The 15624-nt window shown below is 42.6% G+C and overlaps 1 protein-coding gene across 1 annotated transcript in view; it reads left to right on the top strand.

The window, feature by feature from the left end:
* CPD (carboxypeptidase D) overlaps positions 1-15624 on the top strand; it is an 839931-nt gene that overhangs the window by 241110 nt on the left and 583197 nt on the right. The window contains exon 3 of the mRNA XM_086955076.1: positions 38-180. Within this exon, the coding sequence (XP_086811202.1) occupies positions 38-180 (143 nt within the window). The remainder of the gene's footprint in view (positions 1-37; positions 181-15624) is intronic.

Raw genomic sequence — 15624 nt, 5'->3', positions numbered from 1 at the left:
CGTGGTTTCACAAGCTATCCCGTTTTCTGCCCGATAGGTGGAATGCAAGACTACAACTACTTGTGGGGCAACTGCTTCGAAGTGACATTTGAACTATCATGCTGCAAGTTCCCTCCAGCCTCTGATCTTCCCCAGGAGTGGAGGAATAACTACGAGTCACTCATCACATTCATGGAGAAGGTAACCGGAAGTGTGCAAGTGTGCATAATCAACCTTTGGTTGCCTTTTGCACATACTTGAGTTAAAGTGTTTCATAAAAATAAGTTAATTTTTAAATATAGCGTTTCGTCGTTTATGTTGGCATGATACTTTGGAGAATAGGCAGGTTATTTTTCCAGTATGAGTGGATTTGTTTGTCCTGAACAGGACATCGGTAGTTGTGCTTCTGCGTGAGCGATGGCACTGTAACCAATTAACCTAGCCATTATGTTCAATGCTGTACATAATACTTACAGTTCAGTTTTCCTTAATTTAAAAATCCTAGTAAGTTTACAGTTGTAAAGTGATATAGTTTGAATATGTGTGTGGTTAAAGATGCAGGTTCATCTCCATTCATTATAAGTAAGTGAACCAAGGACCTGCTCCAGCTGTCTTTATTTATCGGAGTCTAGTTTAAGAATTTGAGGCTTTTCAAACTTAAACGCCCCCCCCCTACTTAAAAAAGTAAAAAGTTTGAAATTGGTGATGTGCCCCCCCTTCTTCCTCGTGTGTTGTTGCCTCTTATAGGGAAACTACAATACAGTACCACACAGCAGACAGCACTTTCACCTTCGTCAGGAATTTCAGAGGCTATTACCTGAGCTTTTGTAGGAAATAATGGTAAGAAAATGATGGTGCTGATGTGTGGTTGCAAAATGTATTCAAAAAACGAAAAAAGAAAGACAAAGGCAACAGTCAGAGGCCTCGAAAAATATACTGGTTCACTCGCTATGGCAAGTCAGATTTTGTCAGGTAGACCTATTTTTATGACCTACTGGTCAGTTCTAGTGAGGGAACATGAGCTGCAAAGGAACAGGCGTTCGGTTCTTTAAGAAATATGCCTTTTTAAATCTTTTTTTTTATCTTGAAACATTTGCGGTCTGTACAAGGCCAGAAGTCAAATGTCAGATTGCCTTTTTACTGATTGCTGCTTATCTTATCCTAGAAAATAGTTTACTTTTCTTTCTCTTACTACTGTTAAATGATTTTGTCAAGTGAGATGTCTGACAATCCTGCTGAAACAAAAGGCTGCAGGGTGTCAGTTTTTTTTCTAACCCATTTAAAAAGCCTGTGAATAAATCGTACAAATATTTCAAAGCATATCAGGAATTCCGTAAGCAATTTTATTGTAATTCAGAATTGTGATGCAAACAAAAATTTAAATAGGCTCAAAACGGATCAGAACACTTTACTTGGCGATGTGAAAATGACCAATATTTGTAGAAACCCTATTTCCAAACGTTGTTTGTACACTGTATAGTTTGATCAGTAAAGCCGCATGTCAGTGCAAATCTTATGACCATTTCAATGGAAAATGTGCCGAGTACAAATTAGTGCGCTACCACTTCATGCTTTAGTTATATATTCATTGAAAGTGATATTTTTTAAACATGATTTGAGAAACATTCCTGAAACCCCCCAGTGACAATGCTTTAATGAACTAAGAGGCAAGGCAGGGGTGTTGTGTATCCTATATGTGGTTAGAGTTGTATTACATATGGAGAAAAAGTTTAGTCTGTAAACCCCTTCGATGCTCTTGACGAGCTCAGCTCGTCATGCAGTACACTGGTCGTGTGCTCATGACGAGCTGAGCTCGTCATGAACAATGGGAATACCTCCGAAGTACCACAGAGGGGGAATTGCTGCAGCCCTGATGGTGTTAAATCAAACAAGAGTTTTTGTACAGCGGAAATGCTGTACTCGCGTATTTGAAGGTGCTCTCATATGATAATGAAGAAAATGGCAGCTCAGGATCACATAGTTTGAAACCAGTGTATGGGTCAAGAGTATTAGTTAGGTCGAGTAGATTATTTAAGTCCCTAGACCTGGAGGTCTGGTAACACTTTCTCAAATGTCTTTTTATTGGTGTTTTACAAGGGTGAAACAACAAACACGGATATGTCTGTCTCAATGCAATGACCTTTCGTTTTACAGTGTTATGCCATTGTACAGTACAGTTCCATACAAGAAGGCCATTTATAACTTTTTGCAATATATCGTTATCAGGACATTTCCCTCCAAAAAGTTGAACAGAACTTATTTATCCCAAAATTAAACCATTTCTCACCCCCATCCCCATTCCTTAAATACAATTAGAAAGGAAAAAAGAGCGAAATCGGGTGCCCTGTGAATATATATATATAATCTTTTTGTATGCTCTAGACTAGAGAGGATCATCTTCTAGAAGGTCTTGCTAGCAAGGGGAAGGCTATTAGATTTGAAACAGATATAGGGCTGTAATCCTCACGGGGCATGTGGTGAAAGGGAGTCCCCGTGAAAGGTATGTCCGCAGAGGCCCCCAGGCATATTCAAAACTTTTAAAAGTCTCTAAAGAGGTGCCATTGGTTCCATGATAAGTACTTGCCATAAGCGCGCATGCCATTGTGTCAATGTTGGAGCTTCTTTCTTTTTGCATGCCACGTTATGGCCCTATCGCTTTTGGTTTGGCATTTCAAAGACTCATCTTGAATACCCAGAAATACACATTCAGGAGTTTTGAGTTTGGTACCCCTGAGCATCCCTCATCTGCACCAATATTTCTGGCCAGAATTGCCCAATGATTGGGCAGTCCCACTAGATTTGGTGAACCTCTCCAATCAGACCACTCCCCCTCCAGCATAGATCAGAGGTTTCAGGAAAGATCTTCTTTGATTTTGTGGGGTTGAGATAACAATCATAAAGTATGTTGAAATGAGTTTCTCTCGTACCTAGTGACGATGTATCTCAACAATCCATGTTACAATGCATCCTATTTTGTAAATGTTACACCACAATCAGGCGAAGGTATATACTCAGTTTATTTAAAAAAATGGGGACTGAGACAATGTAGACCTGCCCTACTCGGACTACAAATGTTGGAGGACGATTTTACTCTGTATAGTGTGACAACTTTTTTAAAGAGCCTACTGCGTTTTAGATTGTCAATGAATTGATTTTCTTTTACATTGGTTTTTAGTGGCAATTCGGTATGTTTATCTCTGTATTTATGAAATGGGTTTTATTTAATGTAATAATGAAAGCTATGTAATGTCTGTTCTATATTTTTATGTGCGTTTAAGTATAACAATAATAAAGTGTGTTGAAATGAGTTTCTCTTGTGCCTAGTGAGTGTTTACTTTTGGGAATGTTGTTCCTGGGTTTCTTCTATTTCTCCTCAGTCATTTCTTTACCTAGAACTTGTTCCCAAAAGGGGATATGTTGCACAGTGGGCACGCTGCATGGTGAGATAGGACCGAAGTGATGGTGCCTCTTGAGGTACCTACTCTCTTAGTAAATTGTTTAATAGATGTAAGATTTCTCGTCATCGCCTCTCTAACCTCCGAGGTTAATGCCCAATGTTTAACTTGTAAGTAATGAAAGTGTTCAGAATTATCGTGGTGAAAGTTACGCTTGCAGTTTTTAAACGTTAGTACATCCCAATTGTGATATAAGCCGGCCAGGTTGAGGCGACCCCCCTCAAACAGGCCCGGCTTTAGGGCTGGTGGAAATGACAGATTGTAAGGAATTGTAGTGAACGTATCTAAGATCAGCAATAAAAGATTTGCTATGGAAGGTGTAGTCTAACCATGAATATGTACGATGGGTGTGTGAATAAGAAAGTGTAGCCTTTAGTGTTAGGGTCAAGGGATCTCGTTGCATCCATTAGTCCCAGGTCCTGTACTGCTTGTTTTAAAACTTTCATGAAACTACCCTTTAGAAGACTTATGTGGGTGAGTAGTATTTCTACCCGAATGCCATGTCAAGTTTTAATCTCCCATCATTATTTCCCCTTCTGCAAAGCCTCCTAGTACTGTCAGGCGTGAGTGGAGACAAGTCACCTTATTGTTGGATACATAGGTGTAGGCAAATGTGCAGAGTATCCCTCTAAGACTGCCCTTGACCATTACCCATCTACCCTCCTTATCCGACTAATATCCCTCTGGCTGAAATTTTAAGGCAGAATGAAACAGTAAGGCCACTCCGTTATTTTTTGTTGATGCTGAAGACCTATAAATGTAAAGGGTATAACTTATGTTTAATCCTTTGGTCTTCCGATCTTTTGAGAAGTGTCTCTTGTATGGCCACTATGACAAAATGGTGATCTAACGGATACCTCCAAACCTTGTGCCGTTATGAGTGGCGAATTGAGTCCCCGAACATTCCATGACAAGGTGGTAATCAGTCCTTTAGCCATGTAAATTTGTCTTTTCGCCCTTGGGCAGCCTCCGACAACAGCACTTTCCAACTACTACATCCTTGTCCTCCATCCACGCCGCCCCCCAGCACCATCCTCTTGTGAGGACGTCCTATGTGTATTGTGCTATTGATTATCCCTCTCTAAGAGCCCAATCGAACTCCAGTTTGGCACCCCAGTAAGAAACAAAATAAAGTCCCCAAGTTAGAAGTCATCTGGATCACTTGCCCCCAGATTGTGTAACAATTTAAACTAGAATACACTATCTGAGACGAATCGGTCAGAGACCGCTACCATTGCATATCTCCTGTGGTTTTTAGTAAGGCTTTTCCTGATCCGAAGTGAGAGCTGTATATGCGCTTCATGCCTCCGCTGAAAGTTCTCGACTGTGAGTTTATCTAGATCTTAAGGACTTGTTCACAAGACAGAACAGCAGTTATAGCCTGTGATTGTTGTCGCTATGCTAGCCACTGGTTTTGTTGACATAACGAGCGTAGGGCCCCAGTTTAGGGGTAGTTCCACAACATTTCCACTGTCCGAGTGTCACCGCTTTTGTGATTCCTCGTGCGTCTCTTAGAGAGCCAGAGAGTCTCCCTTTAGGATCCCATGAGACCAATTGTTGAAGTACTATCGAACCACTCCTGGTTGTTGCATTTCAGGGTGGTATATCCAGCAAAGTCAAAGTCGCTCCCTGGTATGATACATGGTGGAATTTATTAAGGTATTCAAATGCCAAGCCGAAAAGGAATGTCCACCGGTTCTTGATGTAATCCTTTTTGAGTTTGGCTGTCACTGGACGGCACCTTTATCGACCTGACAACGTTGCTTGCACTATGTCCTTGAACAAGGAGCATGTGGAGCCCTGAAAAGTCACTATCTCTTTTCCTTACTGCTTGCAGAATCACTTCTTTGACTTTGAACAAATGCAATTTCACTAGTATATCTCTTGAACGTCTCTTGTCTCCCGTCATTGGCCTCCCCCACTCTATGCACTCTCTCCAACTTAATTTTAAATTGCGATTCTCCAAAAATCTCTGAAAACAGTCCTATTATGAAAGCTTTGAGATGTTCCCCTTCCTCCAGATCTTATTCTAATAATGTTGTGCCGAGATCTATTTTCTAAGTCTTAATTTTTCAGCAGAGTAGTTTTTAGCTGGCCGCAAATAGACTGTACAAGGTCCTCCCTGTGTTTGGTACTCTGCTCCAACTCCATTGTCTTAGTTTCTAAATCCATTGCCCTTGTTCAGAGTCCATGTCTTGTTTGAGGGTTTGCAATTTACTGCTCAATTCCACTTTTAATGCATCCAGGGATGATTCCAGGTCCATTTTGTAGTTACTCCTGGATTTCTCTCATAAATTCTCGAAGGGAGGTTAGTAGTTCATCCTTTGTTAGGTCCATGTTACTGCTGCTTGTCATCTCTAGTGTCTTTGATTTGGTAAAGTAGCTTGACACCCTATTTGACTGTAGTTTGTATGGTGACATAAAGCTGACTGTGTCTCATCAGCGTAGGCCAAGCAAAGTCACCATAATGGAGAGGAATTCTGTTGGCTGTACCTGTAGATTTTGTGTTGTCCACTAGAAAGCGTCCCTGGCTCAGGAAGCTTTCTGCATTGATGTTAATCACACACGGATTCTTCTCTACTAATCTGGCCCCATCAGCGCCCACATCTAGGCGCCTCTTCTGTGCCCAGACACTTATTTACTAATGTGCTGGTGCGTGATTAGTGTGATTCTTCCAGGTGATTGATCGGGTGTGGAGTGGTGCATTTTCATTCCCCGATGGCTGCGTACGTTCCATCCCACTTTGGTTTCTGCATGGGGCTGTGGAGAAGTTCTTACAGGTACCCTCCTGCCAACCTGGTGAATGTACTTGGGTCGCCCAATGTCACCTGCTTCCTTCTATATGTGGACCTCGCGTACTTTCTACAGTTCGTGTAATCGTATGATCAGGCTTGCTGTCGTGTTGGAGTCCGGAATGGAGGTGTGGGTAATATCATCTGACAGAGACGAGGGTGGCTTTTTATTTTGCAGTGCCATTCGATGCTCTTCAGGAGTCCTCAAGATTATTGTGGGAGAGACAATATAGCCCCACAGTATCTGCCCAGTCCCTTTGCTGCGCCATATCAGGAGATGAGCAGCCCTATTAAGGTAAGGCAAGGCGTCCTCATCCCGTCTGGAGCAGTTGGTGTTGCTCTCCGTGCCACCGGTTGCGCTCTTTCTTTTCATGCTGTTCCCTCTTCACTTCGCCGCCTGCAGGTATCCGTGCTGGGCTGCTTACGTTCTCCCCACGGGTCCCCAGGCTCATTCATGCCAGTCAGGACTCCGTCCAGTCACACCACACTCACCTGGTTGCTGCAGAGCCACCTCTCCTCTATGTGGTGCCTGGTCCGCCGCTCCTCCAGCTATTCTGCAAGTTTGTTAGGTTCTGAATTTGGAGGGCTGTCACAGGCTTAGAGCGCTGCCATTTTGTCTCTGCTCGCTCAGACTTCAATCTGGTGTCGTCCGTCGCCTTGATCGAATGCTAATCAAATCTCCATGCCTTATCGGATTCTCTGTGCTGTCGGAGCCATCCTCTATGGCGAAGTTGGCATTTTATTGATGTTGGGCCTGTTGTCTACGATCTATGGTAGCGGAGCCTACATGGATTACTTCCACTCAGACATTTTGCCTGGCTGTGCCCCCCTCTGGTAACAATTGATTTTTCAAGGCCTTTGCAATACCCCTTTAAGCATAGATGCGAATATGGGGCCTGGTTGGGAACGAAAGAGCTCAATCACACTCCACATCTTTCAGGTTGTCTGGAACATTTTAAATAATTTGTTTATAGACTTTATGAACCAACAGTATATCATCTTCAGTCTACTTTACACTTCTCAGAATATGGAAAGAGTTTTCTGTTTGTGAGAAACTGGACTAGGTCACTATCAAGGGTTATCAGACATTATCACCTTGTTAACATGCAATGGTTTTCAACTTTCTGTGGTGTTGAAGGGCTTCATTTATATGTGTGAGGGTATCAGGAATGCGCTACTTATGCTGGTTAATCACCCAGTGGTAAGATCTGTGGTGTGGCTTTATTAAGGCATAGAAATCTTTCCTTTATCCAATAGTGGATGTGTTTCAAGCAGTCCTAGTTTCATTTTGCTGTTCCCCAACTGAATGTGTAACAGAATGATTCAATTGTGTGGCATTCTGTGGTACCTCAGCAGTATTGTAGAATCTGGGCATTGTTCGACTCTGGAGAGAGATTGCCATTTGCTAAAGACTTATTTTGAGCATATCCAGAACAAGTATGGTAGATCATTCCATATGTAATGCAATTTACAACCATTCCAGCACAGGTTATTTCCATGTGCTAAACCTTTAATAGCCACTGAAGGATCTCACTATTGACTCTTTGGCTCTACATCTGTCTAGCTATTGCAATCAGATATTTTAGTTTTCTTTCTACGCTGACTGTTTTAGATGTACCCAGATTCTGATAAAAATGTCAGCATACTTCATTTTTTGTATCCTATACCTATAATTGTAACACATGTGAATTTCAAAGAGTGCCTGTATATCCTAACATCTTAACTGCCTCTAGTTTCTGGACACTGTTCAGTTGCAGCAGATGGTCAAGGTCTCAAATCTTCCTAACTATCACAGTACTTCACCCTCCTCCAAGCATTCAAATCAATGGATTGTTTTTCGTATGTATATCATGTACTGCGAACTACAATGTTTATTTCCCTATAAACTGTGTCTTCTGTGCCAGACAAAATTAACGATAGTGATTCTATTGGTCGGTTATTTTCAGCAGTGCATTTGACGGTGTACAGCAACTAATATTTAATCTCTTTCTTGATATCTAGTGTTGTATTAAGCCAACCCCTAAACAGTTCTGCAGCCTAGAAATCTCAGCCTGCACATAGGAACATGTTGAAAACAGCCTGATTACAGTTTTGGGTTATATTGTTTTATAAATAGGTACTTGGTCTTCTTACCTGTTTCTTCCAGGGACTTTATCATGCAAACTCTGTCCATTGTCTTTCTAGTGCATTCATCTAGTGCCTTGCAATATCTGCTTATGCTTTGCTTCCTTTCTGCCTGTCATTTGACCCGAGACATTTCAGATCTGTGCGAGAATATCTACTACCATGTACCACTATATGAGCTATAGCAAAAGCACATGGGCGAAAAGGGTGGGAACAGTAGTCACAAGATTGTTCTTGGTACATTTGGATGATGAATCACAAATGAATAGGTGTTTCTATACCCTATATCCTCCTGACCGTTTCAGCCCCTTTGCATTATTCAAACTTGCTTTCTGTCGAGAAAAGTTCAGCACAAACTATTTTGTCTTCAGACTGGTCCTAGATTTCCCCAGGATCAGATTGTTCCACGGCCTTCATGCAGAGTTTCAAAGCTCACTTTGATGTAAAGATTCCTCGGATCAGGAAGGCTCTCTTTGAGGGCAGGCATCCAGCGAAATGGGCATTCCACTCTGGGAAGATCTACCCATTCATTTTTGCACATTGACTAAAACTCTCCTTCTGTTAGTGTTCTTTCTCTCTCTGTGTCCTCTGCTATTTCGTGTTCTAGCCTGACCTGCAGAGTGCTTTAGTGTGCTTAGTGCAGTGATGCCTTTGGTGACCTTGTGATTCATAACTAAATAAAACACTATATTATCACAAAATCTGTAATTTTTACACCTCGAAAATAGAATGGTTTTCAGTTCCCCACCCCTCCTTAGGTCTTTCAGTCATTTAAAACTCTCAATCACAGGTATTTTTCTAAAGGAAAGTAACTGGGCTTCTGGCAGGAAATGTAAAATGTTGGCCCAAACCTTGTAGTCTATCTGTTTAATGTTACTTTGGTGTTTCACACAGCCACATATACAGTACATTCACGTTGCTCCTCTGCACTTTAAATCACTCTAAACTTCAGAAATGCCAGAAAAATTATTAGGAAAGGAATAATCTACTGATAGAAACAATGTAAAAGACCAAGGTTATGAATAGTTGCTGTCTATTAAATGTAGTGTTAAAGTACGAACCTAGTCACACGGCAAACACAAGATTGTACATTTATACCTAAAGTGCGCAGTAACGATGGTGCAGTGGTCCAATTGATGAGGTGAATAGTCCATGAAATCTTGTAAAGAAAAATGTATTGGCTATTGACCCTTGCAGTGAGATACTTAAAAAAAATAATAATAATTATGTATACATTTGTATTGGCATTTGTTATAATTTTGAACACAGATTTACAACATTGGCCAAACTGCAAAAAATTACCTCATCCCCTACTAGCTTTGCTCCAAATTAACAGCAGCTTAGGACAATATAGATCTCGACAATTAATGACCTCTAAACCTGTTGAGAGCGAAGACTGGTTCTTGCAAGGAGATAAAAAACTGATAGTTATGCCTCCGGCCCTCCCATCCCTCGAGATGAATTATAAAGGTATACATTTCTTGTATATGGTGCTTTGCATGTAGTGTGCAGGTTTGCTATTTGTTAAGCCTGGTCAGAAAGATGTCCCTCTATGCAGTGCTGGAATGGTTAGGTAAGTCTTGTGACTTTTAACCAAAAACACTGTCATCTTCTTAATCTTAGTCTCGATGCATGCATTCGCTTTAGCTATAGCTGTTTCTCTTAGAAAGCCACCAGAACATGTGCGCCAGGCTACTTTGCTGAAAGGATATCATTCTCTTAAGCCTCATTTGGAGCCAAGACATCACCAGATTTGTGACAAACACCTCCCAAAAATATTTTTTTTTAAACAGAAAACATGGCTTCGGTCTAGGTGCTCAGTATTTTTACATACAGGTCAACAAAAGGACCTCCCCAAACAACCTCCAATTCACAAAGGAACTAAAGTCTCAACTCTTCAAAGAATATTCCATCTCAATATCATTCGAATTTACCACCCAACACTCCTGAATATTGAAAGACGCCCTCCTTCACCTTGTATAGTACTGTGCTGCTTTTAGCTACATCAGTCTTTATCAGATTTATAGTCTGTCGTTCCTTGTATTCCCTCCTGTTTTTTTTAATAAGCTATGTTTTCTCATTTCCATTTTCCCTCTCACTCCTATCTGCAGGTTTGCCGTTCTCGTGGGGATTTTTCCATAAGGGGATGCGTGTTGCAATTTTCTACCAAACCGTGTTTCTCCTTTTGGATGTGAGTGGATTGTGGTTTGCTTGTCCGTGTTCACTGGCTGCTTGAGCGCACTGTTTAGCCCCACTCTTGACTGGGTCGTTTACAGCTTCGGGGATTTGCTGATGCTTTGGAGTTCATGGATCTAGTTGGTAATGTGGAGATACTGCTGAATGGAGGTGGTACTATTGAAGGAGTGCATTGCCCGTCCTCAAACCCTGATAGCAAGTAGGGCTCATTCACAACTATCCTAAAAGTAGTTCTGCATCCATATCTATGCACCAAATACAAGGCAGTCTGCGTTTCTAGCACGTCGCTCTATTTCATGAGCGTTGGTCTTATGTAACGTGGATTCTGAGGGCAGATTTTAATTGTCCTATATTCGCAGATGGACCAATCACATCCTCCACCACCAACTGATGACAGCGCCACTTGCCTTATGCAATGGCTTACTCATTGGCCCCTGCACAATAGCTGGAGGGTCCTGAACCCCGGGATTAGGGACTACTCGTATTATTCAGCCCCACATGAACTGCATGTGTGGTTGAACTGCACTCTCTCTCCACTCTCCAAACGTGGGTTACAGGTGCTGAGTACCTCGGAAAAACATTCTTGGACTATAACTCAGTACAGATACATCTCGGATGGGGGACGTAGCAACCCCAATCCCCAAATGGCGACTACAGCAGATTGTTACAAGACCAGGTCTTTAGAGAAGAGATGAGGGAGATAATAACACATTACTTAGAGGAAAACTGGGGTTTGACCAATTCCAGGCAAATTCAATGGGAGGTGCTCAAAGTGGTAACTGGGGACCAATGCATTCTGGTGATGGTGAGGCTGAGCAGCTGTGCATAGAGACCTTGTACAGACCAAGGTGTCAGTGGGGCAACTTGAAGTAGCGGGCTGCTCAAACCCTACAGAACAGCAAACCATGACTGTCGCTCTCAAGCATCATGCTAGCCAGATAGCATAGTTGTGCTGCCTGGACTTTAAAGCCCATCAGGCCAAAATGCATGCTGAAGAAGACCAGACGGGCTGCTTGCTAGCGTGGCTCTTGCGCAGAGCGACACCCGCAGTTGACATCACTATGATCTGGGCATTTCCCGAGTCATACACTCACTGCCCAAGCAGACATACGCTCTGCTTTCATTATGCACTATAAAGCAATGTATGACCTTCCCTCCTCTGATCGGCAGGTGCATATTAGCGAGTTACTACTCAATATATGGTTTCCACCCTGGATCCTGGATAGCGAGACGATAAATACCCCTCTCATGCTTCAGGAAATCCGAGGGGCCATCTGTGGTGCTGCCATGCAGAAGACCCCTGGCCTTGACTGATTACCTGTTGAATTCTACAAAGCCTATGAGTAAATTGTAGACCCAAAACTTTTGGAGCTGTAGCAGGCTGCCCTTACGAAGGGCTGCCTTCCACAGTCACGTTGTGAATCATTACTGGTGCCATTGCCCGACCCAACAAAGAGCCAAAGAAAGGAACTTCTTATCGTCCTTTATCCATGTTGGGAACAGATTATAAAATACTCAGTAACATAATAGCGGTCCGCCTTTAGGAACACATCCCGCATCTGGTACATCCAGATAAAAATAATTTTATTCCTAGAAGATCTACCACCCTAAATTTCCGACGCTTGCACAGAGTAATGGAGCTGGCCCCAGTCTGGTGGCTGTATACAGTCTGCCTAGTCTTAGATTTAGAAAAGGCATTTGACATAGGACAGAAATGAGGTAACTCAAGTCCACTAAGTGTGATGGGTATCACTGGTCGACTCCAGAGACTCATCCGGCTCTTCCACACAGAACCCACTGCTGTGTAAACATTAGCAAGGTTATTTCACACCTGTTTAACACCTTGGCTGCTATGCGTTTCCCCCCCTGTGCTGGAAATTGCTTTATTACTTTATTTATGACGAGCTCAGCTGGTCATCAGCACAGCTCAACTGTGCATCATGACGAGCTGAGCTCGTCATGAGCATCGAAAGGGTTAAGGTGAGTAGCGGGACCTACCCAGGACGCCTCCTCTCACCACTTTTATTTGCTCTTGCAATGGAGTCATTAGCACAGCTGTTAAGACAACGAAGCGAGGACTGGGGAATACTTCTGAATGAAGAAATACACATAGTTTCACTATATGCAGATGATTTACTCATCTATATCGTGGCATCTGGGTGGGATCACTGGGATTTCAGAGACCCTTGTGGAGTTCTAAACGGCCTCCGGGATAGGGGTTAATTGAACTAAGTTATGTGTCTTCCCCATCTATGCAGACTGTCCCCCAAAACAACTAATAGTAGACACCTACTTATTAAAATTGGAGCCTCACATGTTTAGTTACCTGGGGATCCTGATTTACCATGACATGCAAGATCTCATTGAGTAAAACCTTACTAATGCCATATCCTCTCTGCCCCCTCAGACGGCATTTTGGATCACCCAACTCTCGCAGTTAAAGGTGAATATCGTTATCTAAAATGGGGATTCTCCCCCTCCTCCTGTATTTCTTTCGTAACCTCCCAATGCATATTCGATAGCCCACCTTTTGGTGGGCCATGGAATATGTTCATACTGGGAACCTTCATTTTGGGGTAGGAGATGAGTGCCACTAAGAAAATTACAACGGACTGTAGATAAGGAAGCGGGGGGAGGGGGTTGAGGATACCCAATTTTAAGCACTATTTAGCAGCACAGTTGCAATGCCTGTGAGAGAGCTGGCAGGTTTTCTGACCAAAGAAATGGGTCTGCTGACTGTATCGCGGGCACAGGCAGTGCTTGGTGGAATGCTGCTCCCACAGGTAAAACTCTCCAGAGAGTCTAATAATTTACTGAGAATAGCAAATGAAAGCTACAGTATGGGATTACGACTCATGTTGTTGTTCACTCCGTACTCCCTAGCAGTCAGATAAAGTAATATTAAACCATTCTATGCACTGATTGGACGGGAGGGTGTGGCAACTTGGGCAGAGGGTGGGGTGTGTATGTTGGATGACCGGCAGGACGCTTCCTTCACAGGGCAGATTGATGGCTGAATTGGGGAAGCTATTGGACATTACAGACACACAATTGGAGCAACACCTGCTCGGACATACCCTGCATGTTATGTGCTGTGGACATGGGCTCATTACGTGGTTCACAAAGGCACTAAAACACACCAAACTAGACCCACTACAGGTGACACACCAATGCTGTGAAAGAGATATAGGCTGAGATCTAACACACAAATAATGGGAAAAAGTCCTGCATAACTCAAGAAAAGTATCCCAGAATGCTACATTTCAATATATATATGGTGTAATAATAATAATAATATCTTCGGTTTTTAACAATGCAAAACCATAAAAGTTATCACAAAGTACAAAAGACATAAGTAAAAATATGACCAGGTCCCGTGCAGTTAAGTAAAAGATAAGACAATAGTACCCATCTGAATTTCTTCTCCCTTTTTTTTCAGAGGTTATTCCTATGTCTCATAATGCACTTTAGGAAGTTGAGTACGTGGTAACAGGTACGTTCAGAGTCCAACATCTGTAGTGCTAACATGGCTGGGCGGCACTGTCTGTAACCCCAGCTTTTTAATAAAGGGAATAGCCAGATTTTTCTATGGGTATGAAAATATTTGCAAAACAAGATTGTATGGATATTTGACTGGTGAGACATGTCGTCACATGGACAAAGGGCCAAGTTTAAATCCCAATTGTTTCTTTCTGGAAAAGTCACTAATCTATAAAAAAGATTCAGTCTGAACCTTGTTAGGAGCATCTTATCATATGTTGTAAACTCTAGAGTCAGATAAAGCTCGATTTTCGGGGTGCACTGTATCCTATTCGCATGGGTCACAGATTTTTTGGTCGACAGCAAAGTCAGCCTCAAGGACTCTAGGTGGCTCAGCGCTGTTTGTTTCAGGTCTTTCTTAGATATTTCAATTACTTTTTCTGGGGTGAAATAATATTTTTGTAGTCCCAGGTCGGAGAAAAAGTGTCTGACATAGGAGAGTCATGCTATTTTATGTACATGATCCAGTGCCATGGAGTCCTGTATGATGTTTTTGGTCAGCAGGTTTTTGTCCGACAACCAGACGCGCCTCCAGAGTAATAGTGGCTGGATCTTTATTAAGTCTTCAATATATGGGATTCCTAATTCCATATGAGAGGCATAGATGGAAGAGCCTTTTGGTGTGGACAAGAGGAATCTCATGAAAATATTCTTCTTTTTGCAGTGAACCAGTGGCTGTGTCCCCAAATCCCTGCCCCATAGAGGGCGATGGCCTGGCATTTTGCAGCATAAATCTTTAACAGTTCAACTGATGGTCTATTTCCAAGTCTCTTTGAAAAGTTCATCAGTGCTACAATTGCTCTTTTGAACAGATGTCTCCTAGCCTCAACAGCAGCCTTCCAGTTTAGGCTTTCATCAATCATGATGCCCAAGTAAGGGTACTGTGAGGTCCTTTCAATTTTTTGATCTCCTAAATAGATGGCCTTTGTGGCTTTTCGTTGTCCACCCGCTACCATGACAAATGTTTTTTTTACATTAATATGTAAGTCTAGGGCACCCATGAAATCGGCGTACTTGGATAAAGATTTCTGGAGCTCGATAGGAGTGCGTGCTAAAATAACTGCATCATCCGCATAGAGCAGTGCGGGGATCAGGCGATGTTTCAGTCTGGGCAGGTCCTGCCCCCCCCTCAGCATGGTCTCCTCCAGTCCGTTGGTATACAGGGAGAAGAGGAAGGGGGCTAGGACACATCCCTGCCTTACTCCTCGCTCTACCCTAAACGATGCAGTTAGCTCGCCTTTTGTTCCATATCGCACTCTTGCGTAGGCTTCACCGTATAGCTCCCTTAGAAAATCCAGGAGGGGAGGATCCACCCCTAATGTACTTAACAGAGTCCAGAGCTTCGCATGCGACACGCAATCAAACGCGGAGGACAAATCCACGTAGAGCATGTAGATTGCTCCTGGCTTTGCGTGAATGTATTTCGAAACTAGCATGCTTAAGTTAAGGGCCTGTTCCACAGTTCCAAAGCCTTCCCTAAATCCAAACTGTAAGTCCGAGAGGATATTTTTATCTTTTGCCCATTGCTGAAGTTTTTC

Source organism: Lissotriton vulgaris, chromosome 2_1, assembly GCF_964263255.1.
Source record: "Lissotriton vulgaris chromosome 2_1, aLisVul1.2, whole genome shotgun sequence".
NCBI lineage: Eukaryota > Metazoa > Chordata > Amphibia > Caudata > Salamandridae > Lissotriton > Lissotriton vulgaris.
The sequence above is the reverse complement of the archived record's forward strand: the minus strand, read 5'-3'. Positions and strand labels throughout refer to the sequence as shown.